At 40.4% G+C, this 19,736-nt stretch overlaps 1 protein-coding gene across 3 annotated transcripts in view; it reads right to left on the bottom strand.

Annotated features, from left to right (window-relative positions):
* BCO1 (beta-carotene oxygenase 1) overlaps positions 1-19,736 on the bottom strand; it is a 61,342-nt gene that overhangs the window by 1,727 nt on the left and 39,879 nt on the right. Inside the window, exons 1-10 of one of the 3 annotated variants that reach the window (XM_071567172.1) lie at positions 13,841-14,005; positions 10,394-10,522; positions 8,981-9,110; positions 7,530-7,677; positions 6,554-6,701; positions 5,362-5,582; positions 4,003-4,260; positions 2,787-2,889; positions 1,877-1,971; positions 145-256 (exon numbers count right to left, since the gene is read on the bottom strand). In XM_071567172.1, the coding sequence (XP_071423273.1) occupies positions 145-256; positions 1,877-1,971; positions 2,787-2,889; positions 4,003-4,260; positions 5,362-5,582; positions 6,554-6,701; positions 7,530-7,677; positions 8,981-9,110; positions 10,394-10,522; positions 13,841-13,904 (1,408 nt within the window). In that variant the 5' untranslated portion in view covers positions 13,905-14,005. Of the gene's footprint in view, positions 1-144; positions 257-1,876; positions 1,972-2,786; positions 2,890-4,002; positions 4,261-5,361; positions 5,583-6,553; positions 6,702-7,529; positions 7,678-8,980; positions 9,111-10,393; positions 10,523-13,840; positions 14,006-19,736 lie in introns of those variants that run through there. The other 2 variants (XM_071567173.1, XM_071567174.1) reach the window with 2 other exon arrangements.

The following is a 19,736-nucleotide window of genomic DNA, read 5'->3' as shown; positions in this document are numbered from 1 at the left end:
AGGGGGATTTTTTGTCTGCAGGAGTAAAATGGCTGGTGCTAATTTTACTCTCACAGTGGAAGCATGAACCCATCTTTTTTGACTAAGAATAATGAAACTTGTGAGAGTTAATACAAAACCCATGTAACCCCAGCATGATTTTACCGTCATCCTCTTCTCTTGCATCAGGGCTGGGAACAAAAATGGGCTCAGATGGCCAGCAATGGTCCTCTCCCCACTGGAGCATTTCCTTTGTCTGGGTGTTAAATTTTGCAATCTAAATTGTTGTGACCAGAAAAGAAAAATGTCAGTGACCCCAACAGTGGCTTTTTCCAAAGGCACAACATGAACAGGCTGCTGGCAGGGGGCACCAGTGCCAAGAGTTAAGGAGCAACAAGGCAAATGTCACCACAAGAAGGAAACACCTGGAAAATGTTAGATTTTGGAGGCACGTTTAGTGGCTGCATAATCACACAATGTTCTTTTCATTTCATTTCATTAGATTATGATTGCACCTTTCATTTATGGGCTTTTAGTAGTTTACAAACACTAAGAGATCAGGAGATCTTCAGTGTAAATAAAGCCCTCACTACAGAGAGTCCAAGGCACAGAACATTTGAGTGACTTGTGTCAGTTCGCTGGTTCTGTGGTAAAGCAGGAGCAGAATTTAAACTTGCCATTTCCTAATGCTGTGAATTATTTTCCGTATTTCTCCAAGCCTTCTGTTGTGCAGTAGGGCACATATGCCAGAGCAAAGGCTGTTCATAGTGAGGGGTAAAGATTAAACCAATGGGGCAGATATTGGTATTTACTGAAGGAACAGAGTGTAGATTTTTATCTCACTGAGTGGCCAAACCAATTGCCAGAGGGATGCCTGGCATTTTCAGTTCAATTCCATTAAGGCCTTTTCTCTACCCATACAGATGCAGTTCTATTCTTTTCCCTCTTGATCTTTAGCCAAAAAATACGTTTACACAAAAGTGAAATTATTCCAATTATTGGGGGAAGAATTTGGAAGAATTCCCTCTTCTAACCAAGATGACAGCAATTTCCCAGACAGACTTGACCTAAGGATTAGACCAGGTTGCTGGTGTTGTGCTTGCATTCTTTAAACTGCAACTGATGTGAAAAAAATCTCCTAATAGTACCTTTTGTTGTATTTAAGTCAAGCAGGGACTATCTGCACTGGAAATCACAAACTTGCAGATTTGTTTGAGCTTCTGTCAGATATGCTGCAATAAATTTTCTTGCCTCATGCAGAAATCCAGCTTTATTTTGTAATCAGTTGTGGTAATTATATACAAGAACCAACAGTGACCTCAATTTGTGCTGCCTTGTAGTCACAGAACAAGAAATGTAAAGAGTGAGTTTTTCTGTATACTATTCTTACCTTCAAATATTAATACTTTTCATCTCAGTCTGTTTGTAGTCTAGGCTGTCTCCTGAAGAGCTGCATCATGCACAGGTAAACAAAGCATTTGCTACCCTCTAATAAAGAACTAGCCAGTAAAATATAAAACTTTCTGAAAAACTAGATATTGTTTCAGTATTTAAAATTGATTAGACAGTGTTGCAATATCTTATTTTTTTAGTTAGGTTTCCTAAATGTAAAAAAGTATTAAATAATTATATCTGTCAAGTACTTCTTCCTACTGTCTCCTTTGCAGCTCTTGGTATGTTACAGAAGGCTCAGCCCAACAGAGCAGAAAAGTGAGAGCCTCAGTACCTGTTCTGTGGGAATATAAAGCTGGAGAAAGAAGCCTGAATTTATTAATACTTTATAAGGGAAATGGTACAACATGAGCTTACCCTTATAAGAATTTAGGCTTTTTGTGTTTCTTTGTGTAAGAATGACCCAGCAATGGTAAAACACTGACTTGGGAAATGTTAACTATACCTTTGTAGGAATTGGACTCCACTGGACTTTGGTTGCATAGACATACTTGTATTTTTTGCCATTGTAGTCATAGTTGATGCGAGGCAGTTCTATCCCTGGTAAAATAAAGTTCAAGACTTAGCAACAAGTGGAGAAAAATAACTCAGATGTACATTTACACATACCAATGTTCAGGAAGTTTTGCCCTGTGGAAAACATGGATACTATTCAATAAAGATGTTGCATAGATTTTGTATGTCTGAATTTCTAAGAAGCCAAAGATGGATATTAATATAATTAAGCCAGGGTTGTTAGTTCAAAAAAATGACAATTTTTTGTTCTTAGGGATTCATTATACTGGAATTAATGAAAGGGTTTTTTGTTTGGTTTTTTTTTCATAACTACATGATGTGAACAACTGAGATAAAATTGGAGACTATCATTCTAAGACATAACTTTCACTTCAGATAAATATATACTCTACATATTCCTGTTATTATCCCCTGAAAAAAGGGTTAAAATCCACTTTCAAAGACAATCTTTATAAAATACAGCAAAAACTGACGGTACTATTTATAACAGAACCATTTAGCTAAAATGACTCTTGTAAACAGGTGGATTTGGAAGCCATAATAATAGTTGTGAGATCAGACTTGGGATCCTGTATTAGCACAAAACTGATGTAACATCAGGCACTTAAAGGATTTCAGTCTTGATAAATACATGTCTGAGAGGTTCAGGGTCATGTATGACTGGATAGACCCAGAGGAGGGAAGCAAAGAAGAGAAAGATACTGTCAATATCTGCACTAAGCATGTTCATTAAAAGTGTCACAAAGATCTTACATGTATGAACATTGAGGCATTATTAGAATGTACTTCTGTGTGTGTAGGAGAACGTATTTGAGAGTTGTCTGATGGTTGTGTCTCACCTTCACACAGTATTTCAGGTTGGCAGTAGATGGTCCCATCCTTCTCCTTTACAGCAGTTGCAGCAGAGGGAACTGTGACTAAATTAGAACCTATTTCAGCATCCTGAAAGAGATATAGAATCATAGAATAGAATCATACACTGAAAAATCTTGTGTCTCTAAGAATATGCTTCTAATTGAGATTTTTCATCAGGTTTGATATTAATATAAACAATTTGGGGATTAAGCAACTAATAAAGCTTTAAGAAGATCCTTCTCACGGTGTTTATCTTGTAACATTCTGAGGTTTTCATTAGAAATCTTGTTATACTATATTGTAATATAGAATAATCATTTTGAATCACACCAACTCCTTAGAAAGGTTTAGACACACATAGCTATGTTCCAGAAGTACAACAAATTTGTGAATTAAATGAAGATGGGTTTCCAGGAATTAGGTATCAAATTCCCATTCAAAGTCATTAATGTTAGGTTTTTGCACCTGCTAAGAATGAAGTGCAAAAATAGGTGTAATACACCTTTTACTATGCTACTGCTGAATTCTTAAGACTTCAGGGTAGTTGGAATAGCTGGTGGGATCCAGTCTACCCTTTGTCACTGCTGCAGAGCTGGTTTCGAGACATGAACAGAGCAGCAAGATTCCAGGATGTCGAATGAAAAATACCCATTCCAAAAGGATCAGGCAGAAACTTGCCCAAGTTGCTGGGCAGTGTAAAATCTTCTGTGGAAACAATGATGTAAAATGATTTTTTAAATTAAATTGAAAGATAAAATCTTTTCTCTTCCCGGTATCTCTCACACTTAAATGAACCATTCTAACTTTAATATAAGCACTGCAACAGCTGGGAGTGTGTGTGTGTTAAATGGAGGCTTCCAGTACAGTGCAATAAACAGATTGTGAAAAACCTCATGCAAGCCCTTGCATTCAGCAGCCAGGCTGATAAATCTGCTTGTATGTGATGGCATTTAATAAATAATCTCCCTGGTAAGAGAGTGACATGCTCTCCATAGCCCTGCTCTCCACAACGGATGGTGTTGGAACCTGGCTCCTGCTCACTGCCATTTCCCACAGTACACACACAGCAAACCTCCCGCATGTTTTGTGTATCACAAAATCAGGAATCTGCACATAACAGCTGGCAAATAATAATTCCCCCATTATTCACACTGATGTATTTTAAACTGCAGCCCAGATTAAAAAGCCATTTCTTACTACCTTGTCACACTGCAGAGGAACAACGTAGCGCTTGCAGGTTGGGAAGGAGGTGAGCTTGTTTTTCTCTTCAAAGTCTTTATTCAGATTCTTTAAATAGAACATGTCATATAAGCTATTGTCTTTATAGCCAATAATATCAAAAATAATGTGGCCATCCTCTTCATAAGCATTTATATGGTGGAAAAACACCACAGCATCAGTATAAAACTTGGTGGACACTTCCTTTTTAGTCTTCCTGTCTATGAAGTGAAACCAAGTCTGAAAGATAAAAAACATTATTGAGAACTGTTCATTAGTGAGCAAACAGCTATTTATAAAACTGTTTCCTAATGGTAAACATCAACATTCTAATCATTGTCTGTTTCTGCTGAAGCATATTAAGAACTCAGGGTTTGCTGCTAGGAGACAAGGGGTTTCTACCTCAAGGCCAAAATCTTCAGGAGTAAAGTGAGTGAGGAAGAGCTTTAAGCTCCTTTTACTATTGCAAATTACTTTTGGGCTAGGCTGAGAATTGAAGTTTTCCAGTAAAATCTGGAAAATACCCTGCTGCCTTTATAAGTTAAATGCATCTGCCTTGGCTGAGGGTCTCTGTGCTGCTCTGTACCCCAGCAAGTCCCATTTACTGATGGCCAGAGCATGGGGAAATACAGTCCTCAGAAAACAGGTTTTTTCCCCTAAGTTGCCACAGTGAAAGACTCTCCTTTGGTTCAGTGCAGGTTGTTCCACCAAACTGGTTCTATCACATAGAATCGGAGAATGGATTGGGTTGGAAAAGACCTCTGAGATCATCAAGTCCAACCCTTGGTCCAACTCCAGTCCCTTTACCAGATCATGGCACTCAGTGCCACGGCCAATCTCAGTTTAGAAACCTCCAGGGATGGGGAATCCACCCCCTCTCTGGGCAGCCCATTCCAATGCCTGAGCACTCTCTCTGCAAAGAATTTTTTTCTGCTCTCCAACTTCAATTTGCCCTGGCAGAGCTTAAGCCCAGGCCCCCTTGTCCTATTGCTGAGTGCCTGGGAGAAGTGCCCCCAGAGTGGATCTCATCCATAACAGACAGCATTTTGTTTGGGCCAGGAGCAGCCGGATGTGCCTCAGATGCTGGTGCAGGCTGGAATTTCTCTGCCAGCACATAGTATTTCTGACAGTGCCAAACTACCCTCTTCAGCATAGTTATTTTGTGAAATTTCTGGCCATGGGAGACAGTGTACAACTTCTAAAAAACTTTGCAACGTGAAGAAAGCCTGGGGTTGAAAAAAATGAGGGACTACTGAAATGAATGAACCAGATGACAACCAGAGCAGCGTGGAAGGGGTCACTGGCCTGCCTGACTCCGTTGCTCAGCATGGGGAGAAATACCTTGTCATCCTTGTTAAAGGCAAGGCAGGAAGCCCAGCTGACACCTCGGATATAGGCAGTGGCCATTTTGACAATGTCCAGCCTGAAGGGCTGCTCTATGAAGATGATGTAATTCTCTGTCAGGCCAAAGCTGTGGTAGTAGCTGGGCTGGAGCAAGGAGCGAGAAGGGATGGAACACACCACTTCCAGGTGCTTGAAACAAGATTTCTTCTTCTCTTGTTCTAAGTGAGAAAAAAGAAAATTATATTTATAGTCAAGCTCCAATCCAAAGTTGTGCTTGGATTTCTCCTATGCATGGAAGAACAGGTTCCTCTCAGTTTTATTTGCATTTTCCTGTTAAGAGAGGGGTTTGTTTATTGCTGTATAATTAACATAGAAGTTTGCATCTGAGTGAAGCCTTGCAGTGAAATCCCAATGCTGGATCCATTCAGGCAGAGCCCCCTTGTCCTGGGCTTTGATTCCACTGGTTTCTGTCCTCAGAAGTTGCAGCATGGAGGAGAAAGGTGTTCAATTAAATTGGCAGCTTTAAAAAGGAGTTCAAATGTCCCCATGTTTCTTAACTTCTAAGGAAATGTTCCTGCTTGATCTACACTGACTTTGTTTGAGCCTCAGCAATAAATTAGCAACTGATCTTTCAGCTGTGCAAGGCCTCTGGATTGCTCAGCAAGGCACAGGCATCACATCAGCAGCTGATTTTAAACACCATCACACAAAAAAGATTATCTTGAAGGAAATGGAGCAAGTGATTTCTCTATGAACAGAGGATGGTGTTTCAGCAAGGCCTAGAGTAGGCCAGGGTAGAGAGGAATTTACTCTATATTAGGTGTTATTTGGTATCAGGCTTCCCTATAATCATGGCATCAGCATTTTAAGAGAGTCTCCATGTATGAAGAAATTAAAATTTATAACTTCAAATTATATATACTGCCCTATAGAGAAAATTCTTTTTAGAATCTTCATCTGAAAGTAAGTTCTTCCTACTGGAATACCCTGGTTAGACAGTACTTAAGATGACCCTTTGTAACAGCACATGCTTAGACAGGCTAAGCAGTTAACATGAAGTTCACAATAAGCTGGAATTAAGAAAATGAACTACCTTTGGTTTCCAGGAGAGCTGTATCACCCCCTTACCCTCAGAAGAAAAGAACTGGTAAGAGGTTTCTAGAAAATACCAATAAAAGACATATCTTACCTGGCACAGAGGAAGGAATCTTAAATAGAACATATTTTGTCTTCCCTTTATCAACTATTGAAGTGCCCATGTTGAGAATATTTCCAGCACTGTCACAGTGTGGGTGAGAAGTTGCCATGTTTACAGCTACATATTTGCTGTAGTCAACCTGGAAAATGGTAATAGAAGAGATTGGAGAATTAAAATTGATCTCAGACAACACCACAAATCCAGCAGCTTTTTAGCAATGGCATCCTTTTACTGGCACTTTTCAAAAGACCTCGAGATTTAAATAATTCAAGCAAATGGCTTAGGTAGGTCTTCAAATGATTTCCTAATTCAAGGCTAAAACAAGTTACAGACTCTGGATTGCAGTCACCCCTCCTGTGCAGCCACGTCACACCAGGGAAGGACCAGCTAAAGAGGCTCCTCTGCAAATGCCCATTTCACCCTGGAAGCAGTTTATGGAACAGGGCTGTGAATCTGGCAATCTGCTGGAGCAAAAGATTTGTATTTGCTTTAAAGTTTGGAAGTTGTATCCAAACTGTACTGCATGCTAGAGAAAACTCACTGCACCTTTCAATGTATCAAGATTTCATTTTGATAATTATGTAATATTTTGCATAAGGTCCTTGAAAAGAGTCATGTAACTGACCTACTGAATTGTTAATTATGTAAATAATTTTATAACTAAGATACATAATAATGGCAATCATCCAAAATAATCATGTAATTGTGGTATTATTCCTGCAGCCTTGCTAGATTATCTACAAGGGACATTGCTCAAAGCCCAGCTTTTCCCAAACCACATGGGATTTAAATTTGAATTCACAAGTTCTTAAAAGATCTGGTACCTTCACTATTTCACTTTGCCATGATTTAAAAAGCAAAGCAAAAGTATTTGGTGTCCTGCACATGTCAAAGGATCCTTATCAGTCAGCCTGAAACCTTACTCACTAGTAGAGAAGGAACTGAAATGACAGGCAGAGGTTGATACCTTTTCCAAGGTCTCCAGAGTCTGTGGGTTAATTCTCCTGATGAAGTTGGTCTCACTGGTAGCATAATAATCATCCCCAGCTTTCATAATGTTGATCAGGCAGTTGTCTGTGAACTCAGGAATGGTGTGAGACAAATAGGAGAATGCCCTGTGCAGAGGAAATTCCCAGTGGGATTGTTAGGGCTGGAAGCTGGAGCTGCACCGAGCACACGTCACCTGGGCAGTGCCACCCACACACCTGGGCTCCCACACTGCCTTGGTGGAAAGGGTGGAATGGCAAAGAAGTTCTTCCCCCCCACCCTTGGCCTGGGTGAGGGTTGAGGACAAGGTTTTCCATGCACAGATGGGCAGCCAGGCCCACTCCTGCTGGCAGCTCTGGCACATGCCCTGGCTTATCAGGATGGCTAATTACACACTGCTGTGCCTGTCCTGGCAAAGCCTGGCCTAGCAGTTCCTGCCTAAAAGCTGGCAGGTGTTACAGTGTATGCCTTCATAAAAGAGATGGGAGTCACATACTCCCTGATGGAATAGTTTTGTTCCCAGTGCTATCCTGTATCACAATTATGATTTCAAAGATTGAACTTCACACATGGACTCGACAGTTTTCCTTATTAGTGCAGGATTTTATCACAGACACTGGGAGCCAAGACAAAGTTGCTTATATCCTTCTTGAATTTAAAATGCCAGAGTTCCTCTATTACTGCTGGAAGAGGGAAGAAAATCATCTGATCTCAAGGGAACAACTTACAACACATCAGCTATTTTGCAAGAACTGTTCCTGCATGTTTTCTTACCAAATGTCAAATTCGAGGTCACTAGAGGTAGTTCAGCCAGGAAGTACAGAGGGATAAACCACTAGCATTTGTTAGAGAATATCTACAGCCAATCTTACAAGACCAGGGATAACATGATGGCTTTCTCCTTGCCTCTCTGTAAAATCATCTTTAATCAAAAAGTTTTCCTGATTATTTGAAATTATTGATGCTTTTCTTCTTTTTGTCGAATAGACTTGGAATTAATTCCTTTCCCATCTCTTATTCCTGTGCAGGGCTAAGGCTTGGACTCAATGATCCTTGTGGGCCCCTTCCAACTCAGCATATTGATTATTATTATACTATATATTATCTTGATCAGCATGATGATTCTGTCATCTTTTCCTTTCTTTCTGCTTTTCCCCTTACAGATTATCATAGTTTTTGCCAAATACTTGACAATGTTTGGTTTTTACAAAATCTGTTTGCATTAAGTGAATAAAACAGCCAATATTGGTGACAAAATCACTTTGAAATATTTGCTTTCAACTAATCCATAGAGGTGTTCACAATATAAGCAACTTTAAATTTGCAAATCACATTTTGTATCTGTACACACATGTCAAGGGTAAACAGAAAGATGTCTGTGCTGGAGAGAGAAGTGGAGAGAAGGAGCTTGTTGGAAAAAGCATTGCTTACTTGGCAAAAATGTTTTTACATGGATCTGGATAAGCCATAGTCCCAAACTCAGACACCACGATCCTGTTTGCTTCTATGTTGCAGTTGTATGTGTCGCTTCGGAGGTATTTACTTCTGTAGTAAACTTCACCTGACAAACACCAAACAGGTTTCAATCACATTTAATACTTAGTTCTTCTGAAAATTAGCAAGGGAAAGCCAAAGTTCCACAAGCAGCTGTCCTTTAGCCAGCCGTGGTCTGGAACTAAAGCAACAATGTCCCTAACTCCCTGTTTTGGAAGGCTTTGTGGCTGCTGAGATTGGTGACAATTTGCCTAGATTCTCTTTAGGCAATACTGGGGGACTTCTGAGGGGACAGGAGGGATTTGGATAATTTGTTCCAGTAAAATAAAGCAATCTGTGCAAAAATGATTGATTATACAATTATATATGGATGACGATCAATCTCCTGTATTGGCAAAATCTAGTTATGAGAGAGTAACAAATTGCTTGAAGGAACCAATGTCTGCCCTAAACAATTTCACTATATATGAAATAAGTGAGCTCTGTTGGCTTTAGAAAATTAAAATATATAGGCAATTTTAAAAACACTGACCATTTCTTTATAGGTTAGTTTATTAAGAATGTAGATCTGGACAGACAAGGAGATCCTGCAGTTGCATGAAATGCTTCCAATCACAGAAATGGAAAATAAAACATAAGCAGCAGGACTGGAAGATGGCAGGAATAAATCCCATTTTTTTAACAGATACATCTTTTTGCCACAGGAATCTAGGTGTAAACCACCCTGCCTCACACTGTAAAACAGCTGAATGAATGAAAAATGCACTAAGTGAAAACATAAAATGCAATTGCTTAGGATAGAGGAACTGCCTGTTTTCCTCACAAAGATGCCAGGCAGGAGGATGGGCTGTAGGGTGTCAAATACACCTCAGTGAGGTTTGATACCTGCAGTGACACAGTGGCCCAGTTACTCTGCTGGCAGCTGTTACAACTGCAGCCAAATCCCAAGAGGGGAATGTCTTCCCTGACACCAGGCTGTTCATCCACGACAGAGAAAGCTCCAGATGTGACAGGGCTGATCTCTTCTAAAACAACAGAGGGTTCCTTGCTCTGCTGGAAGGCAAAGGCTGCCCTGCAGTGACCTGCCCAGAGCTGGTTTTGTGCTGTCAACACTGAACTTTGGCACTGGAGAAAAGTGGCCAATGTAACACCTCCCTGATCCCAGCCCTGCAGACAGTCCTGCTGCAGAGAGGGAGCTGGGAGGGTGTTTGCAGAGACTTTCCCCGCAGCAGTTCCCACTCCGCAGACAAAACCTGCAACACTCCAATCCAACCCAGAACAGGATTAGCAACATAAGGCACCAAAATGTGGGTTGTTGAGCTCTTTTTAGTCTGGTGTGCAACAACTCACCATTTTTAAATGTAAAGGTGTGCAGCAGAGCCAAGCCATCAAACCAGTGGTTGTACTTGGTGTCCCCTATGGTGTGCATCCCTGGGCCATTCCGGAGAAGGATCCCTTGCAACCAGGTGGGCAGCTGACCTAGAGACAGAAAGGAGATACCAATATCCATTCATTTAGGTGAGGGGCATGTTCCAGGACAGTTTTCCTAAGGGCACAGATTTCTGGACAGACAGACTCTTGGTGTGTCAAGATTTGCAGTATCACACAACTATGCTGGGTTAACTATACAGCTGGGTTGACTCAAAAATACAGCATTTGTAACATTCTGCATGACTATTGCTGTATGAGATTGCTATAAAAGATGAGATTGCTGGAATATAATTTTTTAAGTATCAGAAAGTAAATAAAGTTGGATCTTTCCTCCCTGCACTCAGATTTTTCAGTGATGCATTTAAACCCTTTTATTCATGCCAGGAAAAGCCAGAGCTTATCAGAAACAAACATATTTTATAGGTTATATGGCTTGCATTGGCCTTCAGTATATCAATTTAGACTTCAGGCTAAATCAATTCCAGTAAAAATCCCATTAATTAAATTGCACAGCATAATGTAGTGTCATTTTGGGAGTGCTTTTTTGTGACACTGGTCATAATGCAGCCTTTTTTACACAAATAAAGTGTAGAAATATTATACTGAAAATATATAAGTACTGTTGGAGTTTGAATCAGAAATGTTCCTCATCAAATCCCTGCAAGAAATACATAACCTACCATTTGACCCACAGTATAATTAGAGAATGTCACGAGGGTTAAAGAGATGAACAAAACCACATCAGATAATAAATGAAAAGCCTCATTTGTTTCTCTTTGTGTTTGCCCCCTGTGGGAACATTTAAAGTACATACTACTTCTCCAGGCAATTAGAATCATAGACTCATAGAATGGTTTGGGTTGGAAGGGATCTTAAAGATTATTTATTCCACCCAGGGGCACCTTCCACTAGACCAGGCTGCTCAAAGTCCCATCCAACTTGGCCTTGAATGCTTCCAGGGATGGGGCAGCCACCATCCATCAGTAGGGCATAATGTTATCAGGGTTACAGTTCTGGAATACATGAGGAAGATAAAAAATTGTTGACACAATGGGTATTGTTGTTGTTATTATAATTATTATTATTGAAGACCCTGGAAAACCAAAACTTACTTCCCTTTCTAATACTAGAAGTTCTAAAACAATAATTCTAGTACTTTTTTGTGTATACTGAACATAGTTTAACCTTTAAGACAGGTAATTGCACAAAACTTTGAGTAACTAAAAATAGCTGGTGACAAGACAGTGAAGAATTCACAAGTTAGCAAAAGAAAAAAATCTTTCAGAGGGAATAGGATTATGACCTTAAGATACTCATATATTCCAAACAGATCCACGATGTTTGTTTGGTTGACTACTGAACATTAACTGCTGAACAAGTTCAGTCTTTTTATGTGCCTAAAATACAAATGTTCCTCTTCTTGCCCCTTCCCCTTCTAAAGCTCTCTGTTGTTTGGCAGTAGCAGGTTGTAGCTCTGCTATTTCTCCCATACACACAGTGTAGTTTTCTGTGCTCCTGTTCTCCTACAAACATATTTCAGATTGAAAGTCTGTGCAATGAGCATGTGTTGCAACACACCTTTGCTGACAGTACAAGGGACTGCAACCAGTCCCTCTTTCCCTGAGGTGAAAATGTGATCCTGCTGCTGCATTTGAGGTCTTGGGGGATTTTGACTCAGTGAAACTCTCTTACTGCTTTGGGGCCCATCATTCCAGAAAAGCTGATATTTCTGCAATTCAGGGAACATCTTGCAGCTCTTAGGGCTACAAATTTTGTTCAGAGTTTAATTCCTGTATATCAGAAAAATGATGCTACAAACTTTCCAGGACAGGCCAATAAAGTAATTTTGCTGGAAGAGATAAACAGAGGAAAAAGAAGGTCTTCTTTTTATGGCACTGTGGACTTAATGCAGCTTCTGAAACTGCTGGTACAATTTTTCTGGCATATTTTCAGTATGGAAAACATGGAGCTAAGGGTCCTTTAGTGAGGTTTTCAGGTGAAAATGCTTCATTTCTGTAAATCACACTTGAAATCCATCAGCATCTTAAAGTGCTTATATTGCTTTCAAAGTCTGGACTTTATTCTTTTCTGTACCAGGTGATGACACAACAGTGACACAGTGAAACCCCCAAATATTTGAAAATTTATGAAGTATTGTAACAACAGTCTCAGACAGGGCTGTACGTGGCTCCCACAGCTGAACAGTGTCCAGGATGTGGGTTAAATTGCAGCTGACATTACAAGCATGAGTTGATATGTACAGTGTAAATACTGAGTAACAAGGAGCCAAAAGAGCCAAAAGAGCTCAGGGGTAGCAAAATATTTAAAGAGGTCAATGTTCTAAGATTTTTTTTTAGCCATGAAGGGATATTTTGTATATATAACTCTGATATATACAGTCTTTGTTCAAATAAACTGTTGCATAATAGAGATCGGATCTGATAAATGGTTTGTTTGCAAACAACTTCTAATGTTTCAATAAGTTGTTATCTTGAGAAGAAAAAATAATTGAAAGGCATAAACCCATAAAGGCATAAAATAATTGAAAGGCCATTATAGCAAAGCGCTTTGTCTGACTTGACACAAAATATCTCCCAATTCAGCCACCAAACCGAACAACAACAAAGTCCTGCAAGTTTTAACGGTCATCTTTTTAAGTGCTGTCCTTGGGAAGTGACTTTACAATCAGTGTGGAGATTCCTATCATTTCTTGGAGTCCGTCTCACAAACAATACAGCAGGGATTTACTAAACAGGGGTTCTCAGCAACAAACCTTTTCTGTAGCTGTAGCAAAAAAGGCTTCTGTAAAGTAAAAGAAATCAGGAAAGAGAAGATTCGTCAAGTGTTCATCCCTAGAGACACTTCAAACTGTCTCGCCGACAGATACTCTGCACTTTTTCCTGGATTAACTTCTCTACCGTTTTTTTGACGCTACCCTGTGGCAACCAGTACTGCTGCTTGGCTCCCTGGGAACACTGTTAGTGAAGAGTCCCAGTTTTAGGGACCGTCCCCAGGAGCCAGGAAGGGGAGGGGAGGGAAGGGTTACAGAGCAGAGCCCGAAAGCCTGAGCAGGGCCATGGAGGGGGTGGCCGAGATTAAATATCGGTCTCTCGTCCCTCGCCACCAACTTTAGTGAGCCCTGTTCAAACAGAAGAGTACACAGAACAGCCCATGAAGTGAGAAAACGCATCCGGTAGGGTCACAAATATTGTCTGAGCTCAGTCCTTTAAACAAAATTCCCTCGCGTATCTCTTTCACTTTCCCTTTGCAGCGCTGCCTCGGGTGAGCAAGTGTCGCAGTTGTTACAGGTCGGAAAACACCAAATAACGGCACTTTTTTGGAGCAGATCTCCCTTCAGTAACTTACCCCGCACCTCGGCTTTTAGGGGCTCTGGATGTTCTTCTTTATTCCTGCCAAAGAGCGTCTCCATCCCTGCGCGAACAGCCGGTGCCTGCTGTGCCCGGCGCTGCGGCACCCGCGGGGTCCCGCCGGGGCTGCGCTGGGAACTGCCCTTTCCTGGTACGTGTGAACATAAGGGCAAAGTGCAGCGCCAGCCGCTGGCCAGTGGCTTATAGATTGACAATTTATAATAGCTGATCTTTAATCCCCCGCACATACACTGTAATTCTTGCACGTTCGCGTTGGAATTAACTCCTTCACGGGTTCAAAGGGGAAAAAAGAAAAACGTCCTCGGGGAGAGGCGGAGTGGCTGCAACATCCTCCGCAGCTTTCCAGGTAAAGGTGAGGCACAGCCTCGGGATGCTCATACCATGTGGCTGGGAGGGAGAGGAACAGAACAGAGAAGAAATCTCTACCCACCGTTCCGGGTTTGGCTCTTTGGGATTGACAAACACTTCACAGCAGGGGCTCATCCTTTCTTTCCATTCAGTGGACTTAAACTGGGCTATTCTATGAATTAAAAAATTATCATCATTGAACAGTCATGTGCTGTATTTCTTAACATCCAGGATGTTCCAGAGGCAACTGAGTAGCACATCTTGGAATTAAGCATCTTTTTGCAACTACTCACTCTTAACATATTCACCCATATGTGACCTGAAACAACTCTGAAAGTATGGCACGATTCAGTAAAATTAAGGCAGATTTTTAACTTCATGCCTTTGTTTCTAGATAAGGTACTTAACTGAGTTCAATGTTGTTAATTTTAAAATCCCCTGGGAAGAGAATTATTTCAATATAAAGCATGTGATTGCAGAGTAAATCATAGGCCCTATTGACCATGAAGAATAAAGAGATTCTTTGCACAGTTATATATTATGCAATTTCATATGGGGTTACCATAAAATCCGCTTTTTTCAGCTAAATCAGCATTGTTCCCAAAATATTTTAACATCACTTCTTAAGGCTGGCTGATGTCTTTGAAATATACGTATTTATTTTATTCAAAACACAATTTGTGCTGCAGGCTGCTCTGACACACTCATTAGACATTGCTCTCTTCTAACACTGAAAATCCAATGGCTGTTCTTCAGGGGATCATCAGCACAGCATGTCTTGGTCTCTCTTCAGAAAGAACTGAGAGAACAAGGTGATAAAAAAATAAGAAACCAGATTAAAAAATAAAATAGTAAGGCTTTGTTGGCATTAGTAATATTAATAAGCAGCAGGATTGAACCAGAAGGCTGTTGGAGACAAAGGGTGTCAAAGTCCATATTATGCAGACACATACACATAAATGTACATACGCACTTTATATTTGCATATATATGAGACTGTGTGTGTGTGTGTGTGTGTGTGTGTGTGTGTGTGTGTGTGTGTGTGTCCACTGAGATGTTGAATTCCTTTATCCACAAAGCCCAATAAGAGACTTTTCAGCAATGTTAGAGATTGAAAAGGATCTGCCCAACTGATCTGTGAGGACATTTCCTCTGTGTATGATGTTCTGCTCTGCTTTAATATGTTCCTTTCAGCATATCCTCCTCCCTTTACCTGTGCAGCTCCTAATGGTGCACAGGCTGAATTATCTGACCTGTGAGTTGTCTAATCTGTCGTGGTATTAAGATTTCCACAGATCAAGCAAGCAATAAAAAGATTAATTCAAACCTCTTTTGCCTTCCCTGCCATGACTGTTCATGTAGTTTAAGGTTCAGCCAAGATGAGATAATTGGAAACCTGTTAAATGTTGTTTGAATGGAAGAACAAGGAGCAGTAGATATTCAACAGCTTCTGAAATCAATCTAAATGTGTTTGGTAGCTAATTTCAGATGTCTGTACCTGACAGTTTTGTCTCATGTTTTATACAACTTAAATAAGGAAGCTTTGCAAAGTTCCTCTTTCTTGCTTGTTGGTAAAAGGTACTTCATTTACCACTCTTTGTTGTTATTGTTGTTTTCATCACAGTAATGACAAATAAACAGTTTAGTACGGTATGAAGAGATGAATTTTCTTGCCAGCTCTGTAATTTTGCCCTTTTTACACTGAAATGGAGAAATATCAAAGCACTAATTTACACTATAATGTGTGATTATCAGCAGTAGAAGATGTGGATTGCATGATTTTCTAATTTTATTATTTTACAATATCTCTTCTTGTTGAAGAACCTGTTGACTATAGATCTTCCCCCAACCAAATCTAGCCTTTCTCTCCACAGTTTCCTCCCTCTATTCACCCTCATTATGACATTTTTGAAGTTACCAGCACCCCACCATGGGCATGTTTGCCTCACTCACTTCTTTCTGCTCTAAACAACTGTGGTGAAGGTTACAATCTGGTTCCTCTTGGGTGTTTTCTCACTCTCACTTCCCTCCAGTCTCTGCGTGCCTTGAGCTTCTCTCCCAAATTTTAGCAGGGCCAGAAAGACATTTTGGAGCACAGAATTACCCTGCCCAGCATCAGTGTGGTGGTACCTCCCCTGGCAGCAGAGCTGGTTAACCACATTTCTAGTAAAACAATAAGGTCATTGCTGTGCACCCACCTTTGCACTTCTGGTTCACTTAACAAGAAGCAAATCACTGCCATATAAATCAGTCACAGACCAATATAATTCCTTATCTCTATAGTACCTAATTTATTTTAGTCTCAATCTTTTGCTTATAAAGTTCTAATTAAAGCTCATTAACAAAGGTCAGGTTGACTTGACGAATGTGAGTTTAAGAGGCGCTGAGAACTTTCAACTACCAACTGTTATCTACAACTACCAAACAAAATTCCAACTGCAAAACTGATATGAACTGAGGAGTTGTTCTTGCTGAAATCACACTGATTGCCATCTCATCTGCTAGAGAAACGAGCTCTTATCTTTGTTAAATACTGTTTTATTGCCATGATCTCATTTCACAGAACTACCACCAGACTGTTTAGGAATATGTCTCTGACACTGTCCAAGTATAATTGCAAACACAGATGACTAATATAGTTTGTTCAAATTTAAATAACAATAGTTTTCATATATTATTCTGACCACATTTCATTTGTATCAAAATAATTTTCATCATATACCATCTTGATCAGTATTGTTTGGGCCAAAATAACTGTTTTTCTGAGTTTTTCATTGCCTTGATGAGATTTTTAATTTTTGAGGGGGGAGATTTTTGTGAGATTTCACAATTTCTTTGATAAAAATATTTTCATTTATACAGTCATAGTTTTAATACATATCACCAGAAATACTGATTTGTTCATTCAAATAAAAATATAATGTAAAACTCTTCAAGTGCTCAGGCACAGTACTGCTCATATCAGTATTCAACCTGCCCAGTGATCACAATGCCCAAAGACTTAAACACTGGACAGTAAACCAAATAAACAGCCACAGTACCCACATAAACTTCCATAACCTTATCTGCACCTTTCAACATCCCAAGACTATTTACATGATTTAATATGCAATGTTATACAGTTCAGTCATGTGTTTCCAAGCGGGCAGAATGACAACATAAGGGCTGGCATTCACCTCCATGACTGAGGGTGTGGAAATGGAGTCACAGATGTGCACAGTGACAGAAGTTGATGTTGCTACACTGTCCTACCTTGCAGCCTCCTGCACAGCTCTGGGGGAGCACAGAGAGGAACTGAGAAGAGCTGCTTTCTGCTTTTAGTCAGGTGGCAGCTGAGTGTTGAGGGCTTAGCACAAAAATGGTGCTCCTGAATGGAGAAACTGCTGGGCCTCCAGTCTTCTCATCATGGGGATTGTGAAGCTTGTCTCCTTTGTAAGGTGTTGGATATCTAGTGATAATTATTAATGATTATTAATGATTACTTGAAATACAGTTTTTTTCTTCCTGTTTTCATGTCCTCAGGAAACAGAAATAGCTCATAACAAGCAGAAGAAAAATGTGTAACAAAATTAAATAAAACAAGGAGGGGGAAGCTGGATTGGCTTAAAAATCTGGCCAATTTTATGGAAATATGGAGAGTCTGCAGAAACACCAGTGAAAGTTGTGATGGCTGTAGATTCAGATGCAAGCAGAGTTCTTTTTGCCTCTCTGTGTGTGGTAGGCAAAGTTCAGTGCATTTGTATCTACCAGTTAATGTTTTACCCAAAGAGGGCACCTTTAATAGTTTGAACAATTCTCTAATTAAGATATTACAGCACTGGCACATCTAAATTACACCAATTAGTCAAACATGGTCACAAGGACACATGAGGTGCCATCAGGTTCTTCGCATAGTTCTGCTCCTTTCTGCTGAACTCAAGGCTCACCTTGGCCATCAGTAACTCCAGCTCAGTCCATGTTCTCATGGGGCACATTAACCCCCTCTTCTAGCAGAGTTCTGCTGTGGAAAGCACTAACAAATAGGAGATGGCTGGGATGGAGGCATCAACTGTATGGCAGGTAAGGAAAGTCCAGCTACAGACCAAAGGCCATACTAACTGCTTCCGAAGGGACAGTTCCTAGGAAAAGATCCACAGGGACTTACCCAGGTGACATTTGTGCCAGAAGGTAACCATACACATCCTATAAACAGAAATTATGTCCAACCCAACAGCTCCTGAAGGTAGTCCTGCTTATCTTTATCCTGAACCCATCATGCCAGGCGTGAGTGTCTAATTTAATTATTTCAGCCAGTATAAGATAAGAAATGTTTTCCCTGTTTTTATAAACAAGATACCATCAAAATTGCAGCTTGGCAGGGCTCACTGGTGAGTTCAGTGTGTTGCCTCATGGAAAATTAAACAGCAGAAGCAACAACAAGACCAAACCCTTTTCAGTCAGCAAATAACTGGGTCTCACCATCAGGACAAGGAGCACAGGAGAGCAGCAAGGAAGGAAGTGTGATAATTCTTAAACTAATTGGCAGATGGGCATTTTTAAAGACCGCTGAGAGACAGAAGGTGGAGGTGCACCCAGGGGCTTTTCTCCATCCCTTTCTGGACAATTTGCTCAGGACTCAATGCTTCCTACCTGGGCAGGCAGTAACAGTCTTCACACTGAAGAATTTTACAGGACACAGTGAAATGGGCTACCCATGATCTTGTCTCAGCTTAATGACACCTGAAAACAGTCCTTTTTCTGCCTTAAAGCCAAAACAGTATAAATCAGTTTTCCATTCTTATGTTTATTCACTTAATAGAACAGAGATATATTTCTATTCCTGATAAAATCTATACATTACATTCAGTAATATTCAGGAATGTAAAGATGGTAATATCCACCTATAGAGAGTAAATTTACTTGCTCATCCTCAAGGCAAATGAACAACAGCCAAAGTGAATGGGGGTGTGATTTATTCCTTTCCATTGGCAGCTCATCACTTCCTTAATTTTTAAATCTAGTACTTTCTGGCCTCTGTTATGGGTTATCAAGCTCTTCTGCAGTGCTGCAGTGCCCTTTGGAGTCCCAGGAAGTTCTCAGGCTGTGATCTGCCCTGGGGTATGAAACAGGACCATCCCAAAGCCAGTGGGGGCACCACACCTGTCCTTGTCTGCACACTCAGCTCTCTGACAGCCCAGTGCAACTCTGGAACTGATTTTTCTCAGGTCTGGGACACCAAAGTCCAGAAACAGAAAAGTCATAGGGAGAAGACGTGTTGTCCCAACAGCACCAATTGGTCATGGAGAAATTTGCAGCTGGATTCAGGGTGCCCTGAGCTCTGGAGCTGTTGATTCTGTTGAACAATTCAGTCTTGTACTTTTCAAAAATTGCCATTCAGTACTTGGTGCCTAATTTGGGGCATGAAAACCTGATTTGAGGTGTCAAGGTAAGTCTACTGCAGCTACATATTAGATAAGCCTTGTGTGTGCTCATCTCCTGGGATGTGAGAATTTTGGCTTACAAAGCTAAGCTTTCCAAATGGCATA

Source organism: Pithys albifrons, chromosome 12 (genome assembly GCF_047495875.1).
Source record: "Pithys albifrons albifrons isolate INPA30051 chromosome 12, PitAlb_v1, whole genome shotgun sequence".
Taxonomy (NCBI): domain Eukaryota; kingdom Metazoa; phylum Chordata; class Aves; order Passeriformes; family Thamnophilidae; genus Pithys; species Pithys albifrons.
This window is presented reverse-complemented; position numbering and strand designations above follow the sequence as displayed.